We start from the raw sequence: 18,551 nt of genomic DNA on the forward strand, positions 1-18,551 counted from the left end.
AGCTTATACCTATATGTAGACACTGTTGATTGCCATTCCCAAACCCCTTGTTTACAGCTAAAAAAGCCAGGCATTCACCTTTCCATTCTCCTTTATAGACTAGGCTGACCAAATGACCAAGTTCTGGCCAAGGAATCAAGGAGAATTCTGATGGAGTGCTTCTAGGATAATTTTCCTCCCCTGGTAAAAAGAGGGAATAAAAAGCACATGGATGCCTCTCCTCTTCCTTCTTGCTGAATTATTTGAATATAAAGGCATGGTGAGTGTCGGTTCGGCAACCACATGGCCATCATGAGGGGAAAAGCAAGGAATTGTAGAGCAGCCAACCCAGAGCCCTAAAATGTTTAAGCTGCTGAATCAACCAACTTTGGAACTGCCTATCTTCTAGTCTTCTTTTTAAGTGAGACAATAATTTCCTCATTATTTAAACCACTGTTATTTGGTCATGCTGCTGATTGCAACCAAAGGCATCCTTATGGATTTGTGTTTCAAAGGGGGTAATCACTGTTTACTAATGAGTTCACACCCCCAGTGCAGCAGTGTGTCATATAGTGAGTACCACATTTGAAGGAGGATGTTGTCATAGGAGAGTCAACACCGAAGAGATGGCCAGGATGGTGGAATCAGGAAACTTGTCACAATGGGAATACTGAAGGATGCCGATGTTGCATCTGGAGAAGACACAAATGAAGGATGAGAAAACTATCATCAGTTAATTAAAGACCTTGAGTGTGAAAGAGAAAATGCTTCTGAGTGACCACATGGATCAAATATAATACTCAGTCCACATCTCTCCCCTCATCTCCACAGGTCCACTGTCAATAGAGAAATGTGTGAAATGGCAACAAGGAGGAGATGTGGAGAAGAGGTAAGCTCACGATGGCTTGATGATGGCTTTGAGAGAACCCAAGAAGAGCCTATAACTTTTATTTCTTGCATGGGATAGTTGCTGGGACGGAAGAGGGAACAAAAAGGCTTCTTCATCATCTTCTTCCCTTTGGATCAGCAATATACATTGCCTGAGACTTTTACAAACTGGAGAAAATAAATGTAAGATACAGAGGCAGAAATAAAAAGTAGATTCTGAAATTCACAGGGAAAGAACAGAGGGCAGGAAAAAGTAGAAATGCCTCCCTGTGTAGGATACTGTTCAAGCAGCTGGGAAGATTTAAAGATGAATAAAGCATGGCCCTGGCCCTCAAGGAGCTCTCAATCCAGTGCGGGAAGTCAAAGAGAAAGGCGAAAGCCCACAGGGTGCTAGCCTTGGACTGAACTCACTACCTCAAATCTGGAACCGTAATAGCCATGGCCCTGCCCTCTCTGGCCTTGGTCCCCAACCATACATCATCCTCCTCCAACCATTTCATCTAAACGAGGTGGATTGTATTGGGTAGAAAGAAGGAGAGTTTGCAGATTATCCAAGGAGCATTTGGCAGAGAAGGAACAAATCCAGAGGACAAATGTTCCTTATGAGAAACATTTCAACAATGTTAAAAGCAGGACACTTCCTAAATACCACAGTGGGGAATGAGGCAGAAAGGCAGGGAGCAGAAAAACATGTGATTGTTCCAGAGTTAAGATGAAACTGCTCACCATTCAGCACAGAACTTCATCCACACATGAGAAACTCTCTAGGTTTCCCCTTGTGGTTGTTTGAGACCCTGAGGTTCAAATCCCATCCATATCTGCTGCCTCTCAACTTGGAGTCAGAGGAACCAGGTTCCCGGCCAACCTCTGCCACTCACTCGCTGTTCCTCATTGAGCAAGTCACTTCTCTCTGATGTTTCTCATCTGTAAAACTGTTTAATTCTAATAGTAATATATCCACTATCAGTTTTATGAGAATGAGATAAAAGTGTGCAAGTGCCTAATACAGTGCCTGACACAGGAGGAGGTCTGCAGAAATATTAGTTTAATCTCAATTGTCACACTCTATAAAGACTTTCTTCCATTTTTCACATGGGAAAACAAAAGTGCAGAGAGAAGATTGGTCATTTACAGTCAACCTATTTTATATTCACTCCCGACTACAGATCACTAGGCACTTGCTTAATCTCTTCACAGCTGCCTGCATCTCCTGGTTCCTCAGGGTGTAGATCATGGGGTTGAGCATGGGGGTGACGACCGTCTGGCTGATGGACACAGTCTTGTCCATGGGGAAGGGGGTGAAGGGCCTGAAGTAGATATAGATACAGGGAACGAAGATCATAGACACCACGATGATGTGGGCGGTGCAGGTGGAAGCTGCCTTCCTCCTCGCCTGCCCTGAGTGGGACCTCAGCATCACCAGGATGACAGTGTAAGAGATCAGAAGGAGGAGGAACCAGATGAGGACCAGCATCCCACTGTTGGAGATCATGAGGAACTCTAGGAGGGAGGTGTCAGTGCAGGCAAGTCTCAGCACCTGTGGAACATCACAGTAGAAGTTATCCAGGACGTTGGGACCACAGAAAGGCAATGGGAGCATCATAGCCAGCTGGACAATGGAGTGGACAAAGCCCCCTCCCCAGGCAGCCAGCACCAGCCCCACACAGAGCTGAGTGTTCATGATGGTGACGTAGTGGAGGGGCCGGGAGATGGCTATGTAGCGGTCATAGGCCATCACTGAGAGAAAGAGGAGAGTCCCACCGCCCAAGAAGTGGAAGAAGAAGATCTGGGCCATGCAGCTCTGGAAGGAAATTCTCTTCTTCTCAGAGAGGAAGTCCACCAGCATCTTTGGGGCAGTGACGGAGGAGAAAGAGAGATCAAAGACAGCCATATTCTGGAGCAGAAAATACATGGGCGTGTGGAGCCGGGAATCAGAGGTCACCGTGACCATGATGAGGAGGTTTCCCACAACAGTGGTGGTGTAGACAAACAAGAACACCAGAAACAGGAGAAGCTGGAGCTCCCGAGTCTGTGCGAGCCCCAGGAAGACAAATTCTGATACCCACGTGAGGTCCCTGCTTCCATGGTGTCTTCTCCATACACCTAAAGAAAACAAACCACGTATATAGATGCATGAAGTCACTACCTGCCCTTTAGGTTTTCTGGAGCTCAGAACCAAGTTGTCCAGGTCCATATCATGGGCATTCTTTTTGTGTGTGTGTGTAAGGAAGATTGGCCCTGAGCTAACATCTGCCAATCCTCCTCTTTTTTTGCTGAGGAAGACTGGCCCTGGGCTAACATCCGTGCCCATCTTCCTCCACTTTATATGGGGTGGCCCCACAGCATTGCTTGCCAAGCGGTAACGTCGGTGCACGCCTGGGATCCCAACCGGCGAACCACGGGCCGCCGCAGCAGAGCACGCACACTTAACTGCTTGCGCCACCAGTCGGCCCCTCGTGGGCATTCTTAAATGCAGACCATATCACCAGGGGCTGAATAAATGGCCTTGCCTATGGAGAGTTTACAAGTTGCTGCTGGAATATACATTCATGAGATATCTTAAAGCCATTTAGAACATATGCAATCTGCTTTTCAAAGATTCAGTGTAATATACTGGTGGGAAGACACTTGAAATCCAACAAACCTCTAGACAAATTTCAGGGCTTCTATTTCTTCGAGATTTCCCTTGAGTAAGTTACTTAATCTCTCTGAGTCTCAGTTTCCACATCTGTAAGGTGGGAATAAAAATGTTTTCTTGATGGAACTGTCTAGGGGATTAAGTAAAATTACACATAAAATCCCTGGGACAGTGCCTGGAAATAAATGCTAATCACTCTCCTCTGTGAGGTCTCCTGCTCCAAAGACATTCTCCCTTCTTCCAGGCTCTAGTAAATTTTTCTACCAGTCATTTTTCCTGTGAAATTTCACACACCATAATGTTAATGCACCTTTCAAGTGTCTATGTTTCCTCCATAATTCAACTGTAAGCTCCAAGATGGATAGATATGGATCTTATAATTTATTTGTGCTCCATTGTGCCCATCCTTGCTGACAGTCAATACTCAAAAAGCATGTGGCGTTGACTGCTGGTGAGTGAATAAGTATAGGGTGCATGCCCCCGCACCCCGCACCCCACCAATGTAGGTGGCCCCTTCCTGAGTGAAGACAGGACATACACCGTGTGTATGCTGAAGACAAGAGAGAAGAGAGAGAGACATTCTCTGGACAAAGAAATGGATGTTAAATATTGTATGAAGGGGACTTGGAGAGCTCTTCTGAAAGGAACAAGAATTTTAGAAGATGTTACTGAATACAGTGGTGGAAGACAAAGAAAGATGTCGAAACCAGACAAATGAAATAGACAAGGGAATAAAGAAGGGAGATTAAGAGGAAGGGAGATGAAGGAATAGAGCGAGTGAAGGAAGGGGAATGGAAGGGTGGTGGGGCCGGGGAGGGAATGGGACCAAAGAAGAGAAGGAGATGGAGGGTGAGAGAGAGAGGCGCACGGGGTTAGGAGGTAAGGGGCTTCCCCACTCCCCCTGCCTTGTCTCAATCTCCCATCCTTTCTCACTACAATCTACTATCTATTAGAGGTCATTTAAATCTCATCCTTCTGCTTCCATGTGCTTCCACCCCAGTCCATCTTCTACATAGCTGTCAAGGAGACCTTTCTAAACTCAGAGCTGATCATGTTTCTCCCTCATTATAATCCTCTAATGGCAGCTTAAAACTCAAACTCTTAGAAGCCACCTAGTATTCTTTGTAGATCAATTCAGGGTAGAAAAACACACTCACGTATGTGCATGCAACTCCCTTTCGGCACGTCACACAAAACTATAAAATGTAGCCTCCATCTACCATTCTAATCAGTATCCCTGTCACCCAGGAGCTGATTGCTCTTCAAGGAATTCGTAGCTTCTCACATATGCCATATGCTTGGTTATTTCTGTGGCTTTGGTAATGAATTCTGTTTCCTGAAATACCTTCCACTACCTTCTCAACCTAGAAGTACTCAGACATCACCTTGTCTGTGACTCCTTCCCTTATTTCTCCCAGGCAGAATCAATACCCCATTTCTCTGGGTTCCAGTAACATTTTATAAATGCCTCTCTTGTAGCACTTATCATTTTTTCTGTTGTTCTTCTTCACTAGATTGAAAATTCAATAACTTAGGAACCCCAGCACCTATAACAGCAACTCTGATTTAGCAGCTGCTCAAAAAAAACTTTCATAGCTTACTCTATTAGTAGGTAATTATGTGATCTTGTTTTATGTAACTATATGGAGAATTGGTGGTGTGTTTCCTTATCCTTTGCTCTCAGCATCCTATCCCTAAATCATAGGGTCAATTCTCCACTTGGTTGTTAAGAGGCTGGGTTCTCACGTGCAACCTGAGATGTCTGTTTTCCCATTTCCCCATTTCCCCTGCATTGCTTTCTGGGGCTCTCCTCACATTTAGACTTACTACCTTCAAGTCTGTGTCACTTGTTTATTCTCCCCACCCTCCAGCAAGTGTTTCTGGATCCCTCTTGCAGCTCATCTACAGGTGAGGAAACCCGGGTCTCTCACCTTCCTTCAGCCCGGAACGGGAGAGAGGCTTCAGGTCTTACATGTTCTTGGCGATCCTTTTCCTCCAGCTTCAGTTTTCCAGCTACTGCGATACCTCAGGTACACTGCAATGGGTGTGACTCGAGGGGAAGAGGGGATCTCTTCAGGGAGAAACTATTGGACTGGGCTCAGGACGCAGAGCTGGGCTGATTACCACTGGGGACAAGGGAGCAATGGGAGTTGTTAAAAAGTTTCTAAATGTCTCAAAAACACATATACTTTGAGAAGTCTTCCTTGGGGGCCAAAAGTACCAAGGATAATGGAAATTTTAAAGATTTGTAGAACGTAGGACTCTCAGCCCAAGATCCAAAAGGACAAGATTCTCCTTAAAAGAAACAGACTGTCTGGAGATGAACTAGAACCCATTTCTTAGACCAGTGATTCTTCCGCTTTAAAGAGTCACCTGGAGAGATTGTTAAAGGCAGATTAGTGCGCCCCAGCCCCAGACCTTCTCACTCAGTTGGTCAATGGGAAGGCCAAGAACTTGCATTTGTAAGAAGTTCTCAGATGATGCTGATGCTCCTGTTCCTGGGACCACACATTAAGAACCACTGACTTGTTCCTCAGCACAACAAACTGTTCTCTCTCTCTCTCTCTTCCTCTCTGTCTCTGAATCAAGATAACTGGTTTGATTTTTTTCTTCTTCTCTTCCTTCTCCATCATCTCCTTCTTTTCATTCTACTTTTAAACCTAACTGGTCTTTACTTAGGGACAGTCAGACATGGGAAATGTTTGTATACTACGGTGGAAATTTATTACCCTGTAAACATTTTCCTTTATGTTGCCAACCTGACCCCAATGTTGATTCACCACCCATATCCAAGTCCAGTCATGTCATCTCTACAACTCTTTATATGTGAGTTATTATTACCTGTAATACAAGGATTGGTATAGGAAACCCATATATTTTCTCATTATGAGGAATTGGTCAAAAGTGGAATTAACTTGCATGTAACCTTGATGTGCTGTAAAAACTGTTTGAGAAAGAGCTTTCTGATCTACATAGGATTTCCAGGTTGGTCTGAATTCTTTCACTGCAAATGTCTACACATGGCAAAATGAAGGATCTGCCTCTGGCAGATAAGACTAATTGTGAAGCTCTTCCACATAAAAGAGATGTAGATTTTTTTTAAAACACTCATTCTTATTTAGAGCTTTATCCCTTTTTAAAATTGAGTCACTTGGAAAAGTAGCCTGGATTGATTCTGGGGAAGAGTACAGGACTTTTCGATCTCACTGACTATCACGTGGGTGATTCTGAGCTCTGATTCTGATTCAGCTTTCAATAAGGGAAACCTGACATGTTCCGGTTTATAGATGTCCCATGTCAAGGCACATGTGGGTCTGTAAAATGTCCACCCAACCTCATCTGTTCAGTGCATCCACTAGCCAACGTAATGATTTCTGAAGACCCCAATGGCAGGAATGGAGTGATTATGCTAAAGACTCACTCATGGAAACTGAGCTAAGAAAATTATTTCCCTATATATCACATATTTAAGAGAATAACTATTTCTCAGACTTAACTATTGTTACAACTTCAAACTGTTTAATGGATGCAGGATTCATATAGAAGGAACTTCATTTGCATTCTTAATGAGAGAGCCCAGCATCATTGATAATTAATAATTCTCCCCTTGTGATGGTCAGTTTTCTGTGTCAACTTGGCTAGTCTATAGTTCCCAGTTATTCAATCAAACATTAATCTAGGTGTTGCTGTGAAGGTATTTTGTAGATGTGATTGATGTCCATAATCAGTTGATTTTAAGTAAAGGAGATTATCCCAGATAATCTGGATGTGCCTGAGTCAATAAGTTAAAAGGCCTTAGGATCAGAACTGAGGTTCCCTTGAAGAAGGTGAAATTCTAATCTGCAGCTTCATGCCTAAGAGTTATAGACTGCCCTTCCTTATGGCCACCCTACAGATTTCATGCTTTTTTAGCCAGTTTCACAGTCACATGAGCCAATTCCTTGCAATATATCTCTTAATATATATATCCATATCCTATTGGTCCTGTTTCTCTGGTGGAACCCTGAGTAATACACCACTTTTTATGGATCATATGTGAAGTAAACATCTCAGGCAAAGTTGATTGAGGTCTTTTCCTCCTTAAACTTAAATCATCCCTGAGCTTGATTATAAATACAACTGAAACAGCAAGATCTAGGGATTATTAAGGCTGAGAAGAGACGTATTCTCTGGATCAAAATAAATCTGTCACTGAAATGATTTAAGCCTTCTCTTAACCACTTATAAGAGAGCTGTTTTAGCTAATCCTATATAATCCCAAAATGATTAAAGAGCATTACTTGACTTGGTTGTTCAGATCCTAAGAAACCAGATGTCTAACTATCTTGACTTAATGTAAAAGTATTGATGGGAAGTCAAAAAATAATGGTAAATGGAAATGTGTGAAAGAACTAACACTAATTGAACACCTACTATATGCCAAGTACTGTGCTGGATGGTTCACATTTACTCATTGATCCACACAACACTCTAAGGAATTATGTAAGCTTTACAGCTAAAGACGTAGAGGTTCAATGACGTCCAAAAGGAATACAATAATATGAGTTAGAGCCAGGATTTGAATGCCACGGCTTCAAAGTCTATTATCGTCACACTATACAATTGAAGACAGCATCAGAACTTGAGTAACATTTTTATTTTTTATTTTATTTTATTATTGTGAGGAAGATTAGCCCTGAGCTAACATCTGTTACCAATCCTCCTCTATTTGCTGAGGAGGATTGGCCCTGGGCTAACATCTGTGCCCATCTGCCTCTACTTTGTCTGTGGGACGCCTGCCACAGCATGGCTTGATAAGCGGTGTGTATGTCCATGCCTGGGATCTGAACCTGCAAACGCCAGGCCACCGATGTGGAGCACATGAACTTAACCACTATGCCACCGGGCCAGCCCCATGAGGAACATTTTTAATTTAAGTCATTTATGAACAACTTATTTTTGATTTATCTTTAAATTCTTTATAGTGGAAGACATTGCACCAACTCATTTAGGGTTAATAAATTTAGATTAGAGTCAAGTTTATGTAATAGAAACAGCAGAGTTTCTGCAAAAGATTTCTTCAGGGTATAAATTCTCATGGATATAGCTGTATTCATTTAAATGGAGTATTTCTCAAGAAATTCAGTTAAGAATCGAATACCTCGTGCTGTGGAATGATCATTTGTAAGATAAATCTGGGGAAATTTTCTCACATTTCTTCCTTCTGGGTCAACGTTATAGATTATCATCAACATTCCTGTGTTCCTACGACTTTTAGAATTGATAGTCTGGATAGTATAAATGTAAAATTTTCATAAATTAAAAAAAAGGACTCAAGACAACTTTAAAAAAAATTAAACCAATAAATGACTTCCAGTTATTTATAAATGGAATCAAGTAGATTGAAAGGGCACATTGTGTGCCAGGAAAAATTGATAAACATCAGTGAATGCTAAGATATAACTGAGTAAAGTTAGAGAACTCCAATGACAAAGAAAGAATCCTATAGGCTTCCATGAAAAAAAGATGAAGTCATCTATAGGGAGAAAAAGCAGGCTGGCTTCAAACTTCTCAACAACTCTAGAAAACAGAGGAACATCTACAAAGAGCAAAGAAAATAAAGTATCACCCAAGAATGTTTGCCCAGTCAAATTCTCATTTATATATACAGGCAACAGACAAACACTTTCAAATATTTAACTCAGAAAATATAGTTCTCATGAATCTTTCTTGAAAAATCTAGCTGGGGACAAACTGCAGTAAACCAAGATATTAATAGAAAGGATATTAATAGAAAGCCAGGTCTCTCCACATGGCTGCTTGGGCTTTCTCACAGCATGGTAGCTGGTTTCCAAGAGTGGGCATTCTGAAGAAAACTCGTTAGAGTCTGTATTGCCTTCCATGACGTAATCTCAGAGGTCACAGGTGCCACTTCCACCGTGGTCACAAGCTCTTCTAGGCTCAAAGGGAGGAAATAAAGATCCCACCTCTCAATGGGATGAATGTCCAGGTCATATTGTGAGGAGGAGCACGTGGAATGGAAGCTACTGCTGTGGCCATCTTGGGAAAATGCTGTATGGCACAAACCATACTTTCAATTTCCAGGAATTTTTCTCAATCTGTGATTGTACCTTTCTAAAATGGCATCCTATTCTTGTTTCATGAAAGCAATAACCTCTCTTATCTTTTTGTGGATATTAATTGTAGGGTTTTTAAAAAACAGTTTCCTGTGCTGTGTCTTAACTATATCAATGCTAATATCCTGGCTGTGACCATTGTATACAGTCTTGCAAGATGTTACCATTGGGAGACACTGGGTGAAGGGTTCATGAGATCTCTATTTATTGTTTCTTACAACTTCGAGTGAATTTACAATTATCTCAAATTGAAAGTTTAATTTAAAAACTTTTTTTTAAGTTTTCTTCCATTCCTTGAACTGTCTGTTTTCTTGGAGTTCCTTTTTTTCAGTCTTATCTTTTCTTTTGGTATCCATCTTCTATATTGGACATTTTCTTCACATGTCTAGTGATTTCTGGTTAGACATTAGTACTTAAAATCAAACCACATGGGGCTGGTGTGGTGACTTAAGTTCACGTGGTCCGCTGGCCCAGGGTTCCCCGGTTTGGATTCGGGGCATGGGCCAAGCACTGCTCATCAAGCCATGCTGTGGCAGCGTCTCGTATACAAAATAGAAGATGACAGGCACAGAAGTTAGCTCAGGGCCAATCTTCCTCAGCAAAAAGAGGAAGATTGGCAACAGATGTTGGCTCATGGCCAATCTCCCTCACGCCCCCCTCCCCCCCAAAAAAATCAAACGACTAAAATCCTGATTGAAAGCATGAGTGGGACTGGAGGAGTTGTAGGCCTCTCTTTAGGATGATCAGGTCGGTTGTACTGTCAGAAGATCCCTGAATGCTAGTTCAGGAAGATGGCCTGGACTGTATATCTGGGGCTGTTTAATATCTCTAAATAAAATCCTTCTGATTGTTCTGGAAAGATTTAGCTGTTGGAGTTCTGCAGTAGGGTAGGGGAGAGCACTAGGAGTGGGATGTTCCCTCTGGCATGGATATGCACTCTCCACTTCACCTTAATCTTCACAGGGTCCACTTAACTTATCCCTGTTATCTGTCGGCTTCTCCAGGCATTTGATTTTATAACCTCTGGCTATGACAGACTTTGCTCATTGTGAAGATTTTAGACTCAGGCCAATCATGTCTCTTCCTGCTGCCAGGAGCTTATACCTATATGTAGACACTGTAGGTTGCCATTCCTAACCCCCTTCTTTCTGGCTAAAAAAGCCAAACATTCACCTTGCCATTCTCCTTTATAGACTAGGCTGACCAAATGACCAAGTTCTGGCCAAGGAATCAAGGAGAATTCTGATGGAGTGCTTCTAGGATAATTTTCCTCCCCTGGTAAAAAGAGGGGGAAAAAAGCACATGGATGCCTCTCCTCTTCCTTCTTGCTGAATTATTTGAATATAAAGACATGGTGACTGTCGGTTTGGCAGCCACATGGCCATCATGAGGGGAAAAGCAAGGAATTGTAGAGCAGCCAACCCAGAGCCCTAAAATGTTTAAGCTGCTGAATCAACCAACTCTGGAACTGCCTATCTTCTAGTCTTCTTTTTAAGTGAGATAATAATTTCCTCATTATTTAAACCACTGTTATTTGGTCATGCTGCTGATTGCAACCAAAGGCATCCTTATGGATATGTATTTCAAAGGGGATAATCATTGTTTTCTAAAGAGTTCACACCCCCAGTGCAGCAGTGTGTCATATGGTGAGCACCACATTTTAAGGAGGATGTTGTCATAGGAGAGTCAACACCGAAGAGATGGCCAGGATGGTGGAATCAGGAAACTTGTCACAATGGGAACCATTGAAGGACTTCAGATGTTGCATCTGGAGAAGAGACAAATGAAGGGTGAGAAAAGTACCATCAGTTAATTAAAGGACTTTAATGTGAAAGGAGAAAACACTTCTTTTCTTTTGAGGAAGATTGGCCCTGAGCTAACATCTGCCAATCTTCTTCTTCTTCTTCTTCTTCTCTTTTTTTTTTGCTAAGGAAGACTGGCCCTGGGCTAACATCCATGCCCATCTTTCTCCACTTTGCATGGGACGCCGCCACAGCATGGCTTGACAAGCGGTGTGTCGGTGTGCGCCCGGGATCCGAACCAGCGAACCCCGGGCCACGGCAGTGGAGCGCGCGCACTCAACTGCTTGCGCCACCGGGCCGGCCCCAAGAAAACGCTTCTGAGGGACCACATGGATTAAATATGACACTCAGTCCATTTCTCTCCCCTCATCTACAAAGGTCCACTGTCAATCGGGAGAAATGTGTGAAATGGGGACAAGGAGGTAGATGTGAACAAAGGGTAAATTCAGAGTTGCATGATGGTTTTGAGAGAACCCAAGAAGAGCCTATAACTTTTATTTCTTGGATGAGTTAGTTGCTGGGAGGGAAGAGGGAACAAAAAAGCTTCTGCATTATCTTCTTCACTTTGGATCAACATGATACATTGCCCAAGACTTTTACAAAGTGACGCACACCTCCGGAAATGGAGAAAATAAATACAAGATACAGAGGCAGAAATAAAAAGTAGATTCTGAAATTCACAGGGAAAGAATAGAGGACAGGAAAAGGTAGAAATGCCTCTCTTGTGTAAGATACTATTCAAGGTACCGGGAAGATTTAAAGATGAATAAAGCACGGCCCCTGCCCTCAAGGAGCTCTCAATCCAGTGCGGGAAGTCAAAGAGAAAGGCAAAACCCCACAAGGTGCTAGCCTTGGACTGAACTCACTACCTCAAATCTGGAACCATAATAGCCATGGCCCTGCCCTCTCTGGCCTTGGTTCCCCAACCATACATCATCCTCCTCCAACCATTTCATCCAAACGATGTGGATTGTATTGGGTAGAAAGTAGGATAGGTTGCAGATTATCCAAGGAGCATTTGGTAGAGAAGGAACAAATCCAGAGGACAAATGTTCCTTATGAGAAACATTTCAACAATGTGAAAAGTGGGACCACTTCCTAAGTACCACAGTGGGGAATGAGGCAGAAAGGCAGGGAGCAGAAAAGAATGTGATTGTTCCAGACTTAAGATGAAACTGTTTCCCCTTGTGGTTGTTTGAGACCCTGAGGTTCAAATCCCATCCATATCTGCTGCCTCTCAACTTGGAGTCAGAGGAACCAGGTTCCCGGCCAACCTTTGCCACTCACTCGCTGTTCCTCATTGAGCAAGTCACTTCTCTCTGACGTTTCTCATCTGTAAAACTGTTTAATTCTAATAGTAATATATCCACTATCAGTTTTATGAGAATGAGATAAAAGTGTACAAGTGCCTAATACAGTGCCTGACACAGGAGGAGGTCTGCAGAAATAGTAGTTTAATCTAATTGTCACACTCTATAAAGACTTTCTTCCATTTTTCACATGGGAAACAAAAGTTCAGAGAGAAGATTGGTTTTTTACAGTTAACCTATTTTAAGTTCACTCCCGACTACAGATCACTAGGTGCTTGCCTAATCTCTTCACGGCTGCCTGCATCTCACGGTTCCTCAAGGTGTAGATCATGGGGTTGAGCATGGGGGTGATGACTGTGTAGCTTATGGACACAGCCTTGTCTATGGGCAATGGGGTGAAGGGCTGGGAGTAGATATAGATACAGGGAACGAAGATCATAGACACCACGATGATGTGGGCGGTGCAGGTGGAAGCTGCCTTCCTCCTCGCCTGCCCTGAGTGGGACCTCAGCATCACCAGGATGGCAGTGTAAGAGATCAGAAGGAGGAGGAACCAGATGAGGACCAGCATCCCACTGTTGGAGATCATGAGGAACTCCAGGAGGGAGGTATCTGTGCAGGCAAGTCTCAGCACCTGTGGAACATCACAGTAGAAGTTATCCAGGACGTTGGGACCACAGAAAGGCAATGGGAGCATCAGAGCCAGCTGGACAATGGAGTGGACAAAGCCCCCTCCCCAGGCAGCCAGCACCAGCCCCACACAGAGCTGAGTGTTCATGATGGTGACGTAGTGGAGGGGCCGGGAGATGGCTATGTAGCGGTCATAGGCCATCACTGAGAAAAAGAAGACAGTCCCACCTCCCAAAAGGTGGAAGAAGAAGATCTGGGCCATGCAGCCCTGGTAGGAGATGGTCTTGGTCTCATGAAGGAAATCCACCAGCATCTTTGGAGAAGTGACTGTGGAATAGCAGAGGTCTATGACAGCCAGATTTCGGAGCAGAAAATACATGGGCATGTGGAGCCGGCAGTCAAAAGTCACTGCGACCATGATGAGGAGGTTTCCCACAACAGTGGTGACATAGACAAATAGGAACACCAGAAATAGGAATTTCTGGAACTCCTGGGTCTGTGAGATTCCTAAGAGGACAAACTCTGAGACCCATGTGATGTTCTGTGGTTCCATGGGATCTTCCCCACATACCTAGAGAGAAATCATGCAAAACAAAATTATGCAAATTCAATCATTCTCCTTTGGAGGTTCAGGATGGAGTTGATCAAAGTCATTGCTGAGTACCTTTCTAAGATGGAGCTTAGGAGAGCCTTGATCAGAATAAATACATTTTCAAGACCCTCACAGACTTATCTCTCTAACCACACCCTCGTTGCATGACAGGCATTTATGGATCTTTCCCTCTTTGTCCCACCCTGTCCTTCTCCATGGATTTCACGTCTGATTCATACCTACTGTGCCCAACACGGTGCCTTGTGAACCACAGGCTCCACAAATATAGTTGAATCAATCAATAAACATGTCAGCAAGCACTTGTGACCACAAACATCATCTATCTAGGTGCATAAATCTTGAGAGGATATAGAAACTATGATTTTAGATAAACAAATAGATGCCTCCTCATGGCAGAGATTTGAGGAGATGCACATGGTTCATTGCTGAAGGAAGAAAGGAGTGTATTAGAAGAAACTGTCATGTACAAATTCAGAGGCAAATGTGAAGAAAAACAAGCAGATGATCTTGGCTGTCATGAAGTGGGATAATTAGTGCTTCTCAAACTTTTCCACGTAAATACTTCTCTAATGGCATTTGTTGCCATGGAGCCATCTGCAGGAGTAACTCAAAGCAGCCCAGGACAAATGCAAAATTTCCTTGAACTCTCATGCTTTATACTGTAAAATTTATGTGAATTTTCTATTATACACATATCTCTAGACAACCTTTGGGAGGCATTTTAAAATTTAAGCATTGTGCCTTGTAAAACTTTGATTGATAAGACCGAGGTGTTATAGAAAATATAGGAGAGGGAAGAAACATGTTTCTTTAGTTCAGTGAGTGAAAGTTTTGGAAGACATTCACTTGAAAAATAAATTGAGTTCTTGGTGTTAAAACCCATTCCCTTGGGTTATGCTTTTTCAGAACTGTTTCCTCTAGTGGTGCAGGAACATTTGCCCTGAGGACCCGCCCTGTGAAGGTCATAAAACGTAGAAAGATCTCTCCTCCCTGATTTCCACCTGATATGTGGAAGGGGCAGCAGCAATGCACTGATTTTCTTTTTACAAGAGAATTGAATGAATATATGTAAAAAAATTTCTGTCAACTTCTGTAGACAAATATAAAACAGAATTTTCTCTAAAATTATGTGTGAAGTATAATAATACTCAAAATATTGCCATATTCATTTCACGTAAAACTCACACTTATCCTCAAATATTTGTGTAACAATGGTGTTCCGGGAAGATGCTCTCTGTTTATTCTGTGGTTTCAACGACTCCCAGCATAGGACCATGCATAGGGCAACTGAGAACCCCTGCAAGCTCTTTGGTGGGAAATGATGAAACAGGATTAAAATGGGCTTATTCTAGCCGTCCAGGAAGCAGTGAGACAGGCAAGAGTGGAGCAGATGCTTCCTGGGGCATTATCAGAGCAACCCCAACAGAGGGCAATACATTTTAGTCTCTGGCTTTGTGTCCTTGCTTTACCATGTGGTGTCGAGCTTAGAGTGGGTGGGCAGCAGCTTAAATGGCATGGTTTGGCCTCTCTGAGAAAGCCCCTGACCCCTAACCCTTCATCCCCAACCCCATCTCTCCCACCTGATCATTGATTCCTAAGATGCCAACAGCGTAGCTTTATTATCTCTACTCTTATCATTTTCCCTATTAATATTACAACTACTATATACTTTTATACGCTTTTATCAGTCAGAGATGCACACTGTGCAACATCATACATAAGTCAACCTTCTAAAAGACATTTCCCCCTCTAGTTCAAAATTTTTTCAAAAATTTTCCATGGGTCTTCATTGTCCAGGGAAAGAATTCAGGGTTTTCAGATGGTTTTCAGGGGCTTCCACACAAACTGGCTCCTACCTTTCTTTCCAAACCCATCTGCCACTAGCAGTAGGAGAAGTAGTAAACATCTATTGTAGTAGTAGCAGTAATTGTTATCCTCATAGTAGTAAACATTTATTGAGTGTTTACTACGTGCTAAGCACTATGCTAAGCATTTTATAAGCATTATCCTGTTTAATTCTCATATATTATTTTCATGCTTATAAAGTATAGTAAGTACAATTAATTATCTACTACACTTCACAGATAGGTAAACTGAGGCTTAAAGAGTTTAAATAATTTGCCCCAGGTCACACAGAGAATGAGTAGCAGAGCTGGGACGCTGAACCAGGTCTGATTAGCCCCAGAATCTGCACTCCTAACTACTATGCTCTTCTTACTCACTCCCCTCTGAGAATCTTTAGCTTCAAACAAACTGATCTCCTCCTCAGTTCCTCAGGCCTCAGTGTGTTTCATCAGGCCAGTGCCCTACCTGGATTGCCTTCCCATACTGTTCACCTATCCGAATTCCACCCCTCCTTCAATTACCAAGAGTAATTATCTCTTCCATACGTTGCCATGTATTGCATTTTTTCCAGAAGAATGGCTCTATCACCTCACGTGTGTTTGTAATTTCAATGCAAGTCTGACATGTTCAGTGCTATACAATTCCTAGTGTACACATAGCCTTTCTCATAGATGGTTCCCAAAAGAATGCTTGATTGCTTGATAGCAGATGGAGTGCTAGGAGGGGCCAGACCACCGTGAGAGGTGAGAAGAGACAGAGTAGCCACTGAATGAAGCAGTTCAGTTTAAGGGACCTTGAAGGGAATCCAAGAATCCTAATTCCCAGCATCACCAGATTTACAAACCTAGAAGCATCATCTTAGCATGGCCAGAATTCTTTCCACAAACTCATAAGAATCTTTGGAAATGATTCTTCCACCTACATGCATAGAAAATAGATTTAGAGGGATTCTAGATGGGAAAGAAAATAAAGAGACGTAAGGGAGGGGCATGTATGTATGAGGTAAGGGAAGGATGCCAGACCCCTTTCTGTTGTTACTCAATCTTATCTCCCATCTGTCTTGCTCTTAGGAAATCAGTCCACACAGGACTAAGAGAGAGAAGAGGAGGAGGAATAAGTGGTTCCAAAAGTGGGGGTGAATCTAGGCTGTGGTCATCTCAGGAGCATTAACAGGTTTCATTAAACACAAGATTTAAGAGAAGGGAGGATAAGACGGAGGTGTAGCAATAAAGAAGGAATGAAAATCTGAAGTGAGTGGGAGAGGCAGCAGGCAGGAGAAGGAGGAAGGTGGAGGAATAAAAGAGCATTGAAAGGGAAACATTAGGAGGTGGGAAGTGTGAGAGACAGGCCTGGTTTGTTTTCTCCCAGGGGTGGGAAGAAGCTGTAGCATGTGTGTGGGAGGTGGGGGAGAAACCAGTTGCGTCTGTATTCTGTCCTCCTTCCCACCCTCTGTCCTAAATTCCACCCAACACATACACCAGTACAGACAAAAGACTTAGTTCCAGATAGAATCCACTGTTCCCCAAATCCCATTCCCTGGCATTCTTGCCCAATGACTGACTCTCCCATACCTTCACTCCACTCCATGCTTTTCTCACAAGGCTTCGGCAGGAGCCTTCTCAGTTCTAACTTGTCCATGGGAAGGACACTGAGGCCATCACCCACCTCCAGCCCAAAGTGGCCAAGGGGACTTAGAGCCTCTCATCTTCCAGGCCACTCTTCTCCTGCAGCTCCATTCTTCTCCTGGCCTCTCTCAGACCAAGAACACATGGAGGATTGGCCTTAAGGGAAGGGACATTCCTTGAGGGAAAAACTGAGGCTTAATTCGTGAAATGAAGCTGGGTTCAGGCTGCTGAGGGCAAGAGCAATGGGAGTTATTAAAAGGTATGTCAGCTGTTGCATCAGATGCACATTATAATTGAGAAACGTCTGGGGGCCAAATACTTCAAGGGCACTGATCATAGGACCAAGATAAAGAAGGATAAGAGCCCTTAAGGGAAATGAATTCCCAAGGAGGTTTACAAGAGCCAGATCCACTGAGGTCAGCACCATGGGCAGTGCAAGGTCTCCACCCTCTCCTACCACGACTGTGGTTGCAAAAGTGAGCTATGTCCCAGGACACCGTCCAGGTCATGCCCTCTATAGAGTAAACTCTGAAGCTTTTTTCACAGGTACAGTTGTTAAGGTATCTCTCACCCCAACCTCTTATCTGTTCTCCTTAAAGCCAGAGTGACCTTCTCAGTGTAAATCGGCTAAGTTTACCCTCCAGATATAATTCACATACCATAAAATTCACCATTTTAAAGTGCACAGTTCAGTGGGTTTTAGTATATTCACAAACTTGTGTAACCATCACCACTACCTAACTCCAGAACATTTTCATCATTTCTTTAGCAGTCACTACTCATTCTGTTCTCTCCCTAGTCCCTGGCAACCACTAATCTACTTTTTGATTTTTTTTTTTTTTTTTTTTTGGCTAAGGAAGATTCACCCTGAGCTAACATCTGTGCCAGTCTTCCTCTGTTTTGTATGTGGTTCACTGCCACAGCATGGCCACCCACAAGTGGTGTAGGTCCACGCCCCGGAACCAAACCCAGGCTGCCAAAGCAGAGTGCAGCGACCTTGACCACTAGGCCATGGGGCCAGCCCCACTAATCTACTTTTTGTCCCTATGCATTTTTCTATTCTGGACATTTCATGTAAATGGAATCATAAAATATGTAGTCTTTT

At 43.1% G+C, this 18,551-nt stretch overlaps 2 protein-coding genes across 2 annotated transcripts; both read right to left on the reverse strand.

Annotated features, from left to right (window-relative positions):
• Positions 1-2,017: 2,017 nt before the first annotated feature.
• Positions 2,018-7,066, reverse strand: LOC101405179 (olfactory receptor 4D1-like). The gene is made up of 2 exons (XM_014790621.2): positions 7,056-7,066; positions 2,018-2,942 (listed from the first exon to the last, which is right to left on the reverse strand). The coding sequence occupies exons 1-2, from the start codon at positions 7,064-7,066 to the stop codon at positions 2,018-2,020; spliced, it is 936 nt and encodes a 311-aa protein (XP_014646107.2).
• A 5,914-nt stretch (positions 7,067-12,980) lies between these two features.
• Positions 12,981-13,916, reverse strand: LOC106802512 (olfactory receptor 4D1). The gene has a single exon (XM_014790629.2). It carries the CDS (start codon positions 13,914-13,916, stop codon positions 12,981-12,983), a length of 936 nt encoding a protein of 311 aa, XP_014646115.2.
• Between the last annotated feature and the right edge of the window lie 4,635 nt (positions 13,917-18,551).

Source organism: Ceratotherium simum, chromosome 16 (genome assembly GCF_057802395.1).
Source record: "Ceratotherium simum simum isolate JZ-2026a chromosome 16, ASM5780239v1, whole genome shotgun sequence".
In the NCBI taxonomy this organism is placed as follows: domain Eukaryota; kingdom Metazoa; phylum Chordata; class Mammalia; order Perissodactyla; family Rhinocerotidae; genus Ceratotherium; species Ceratotherium simum.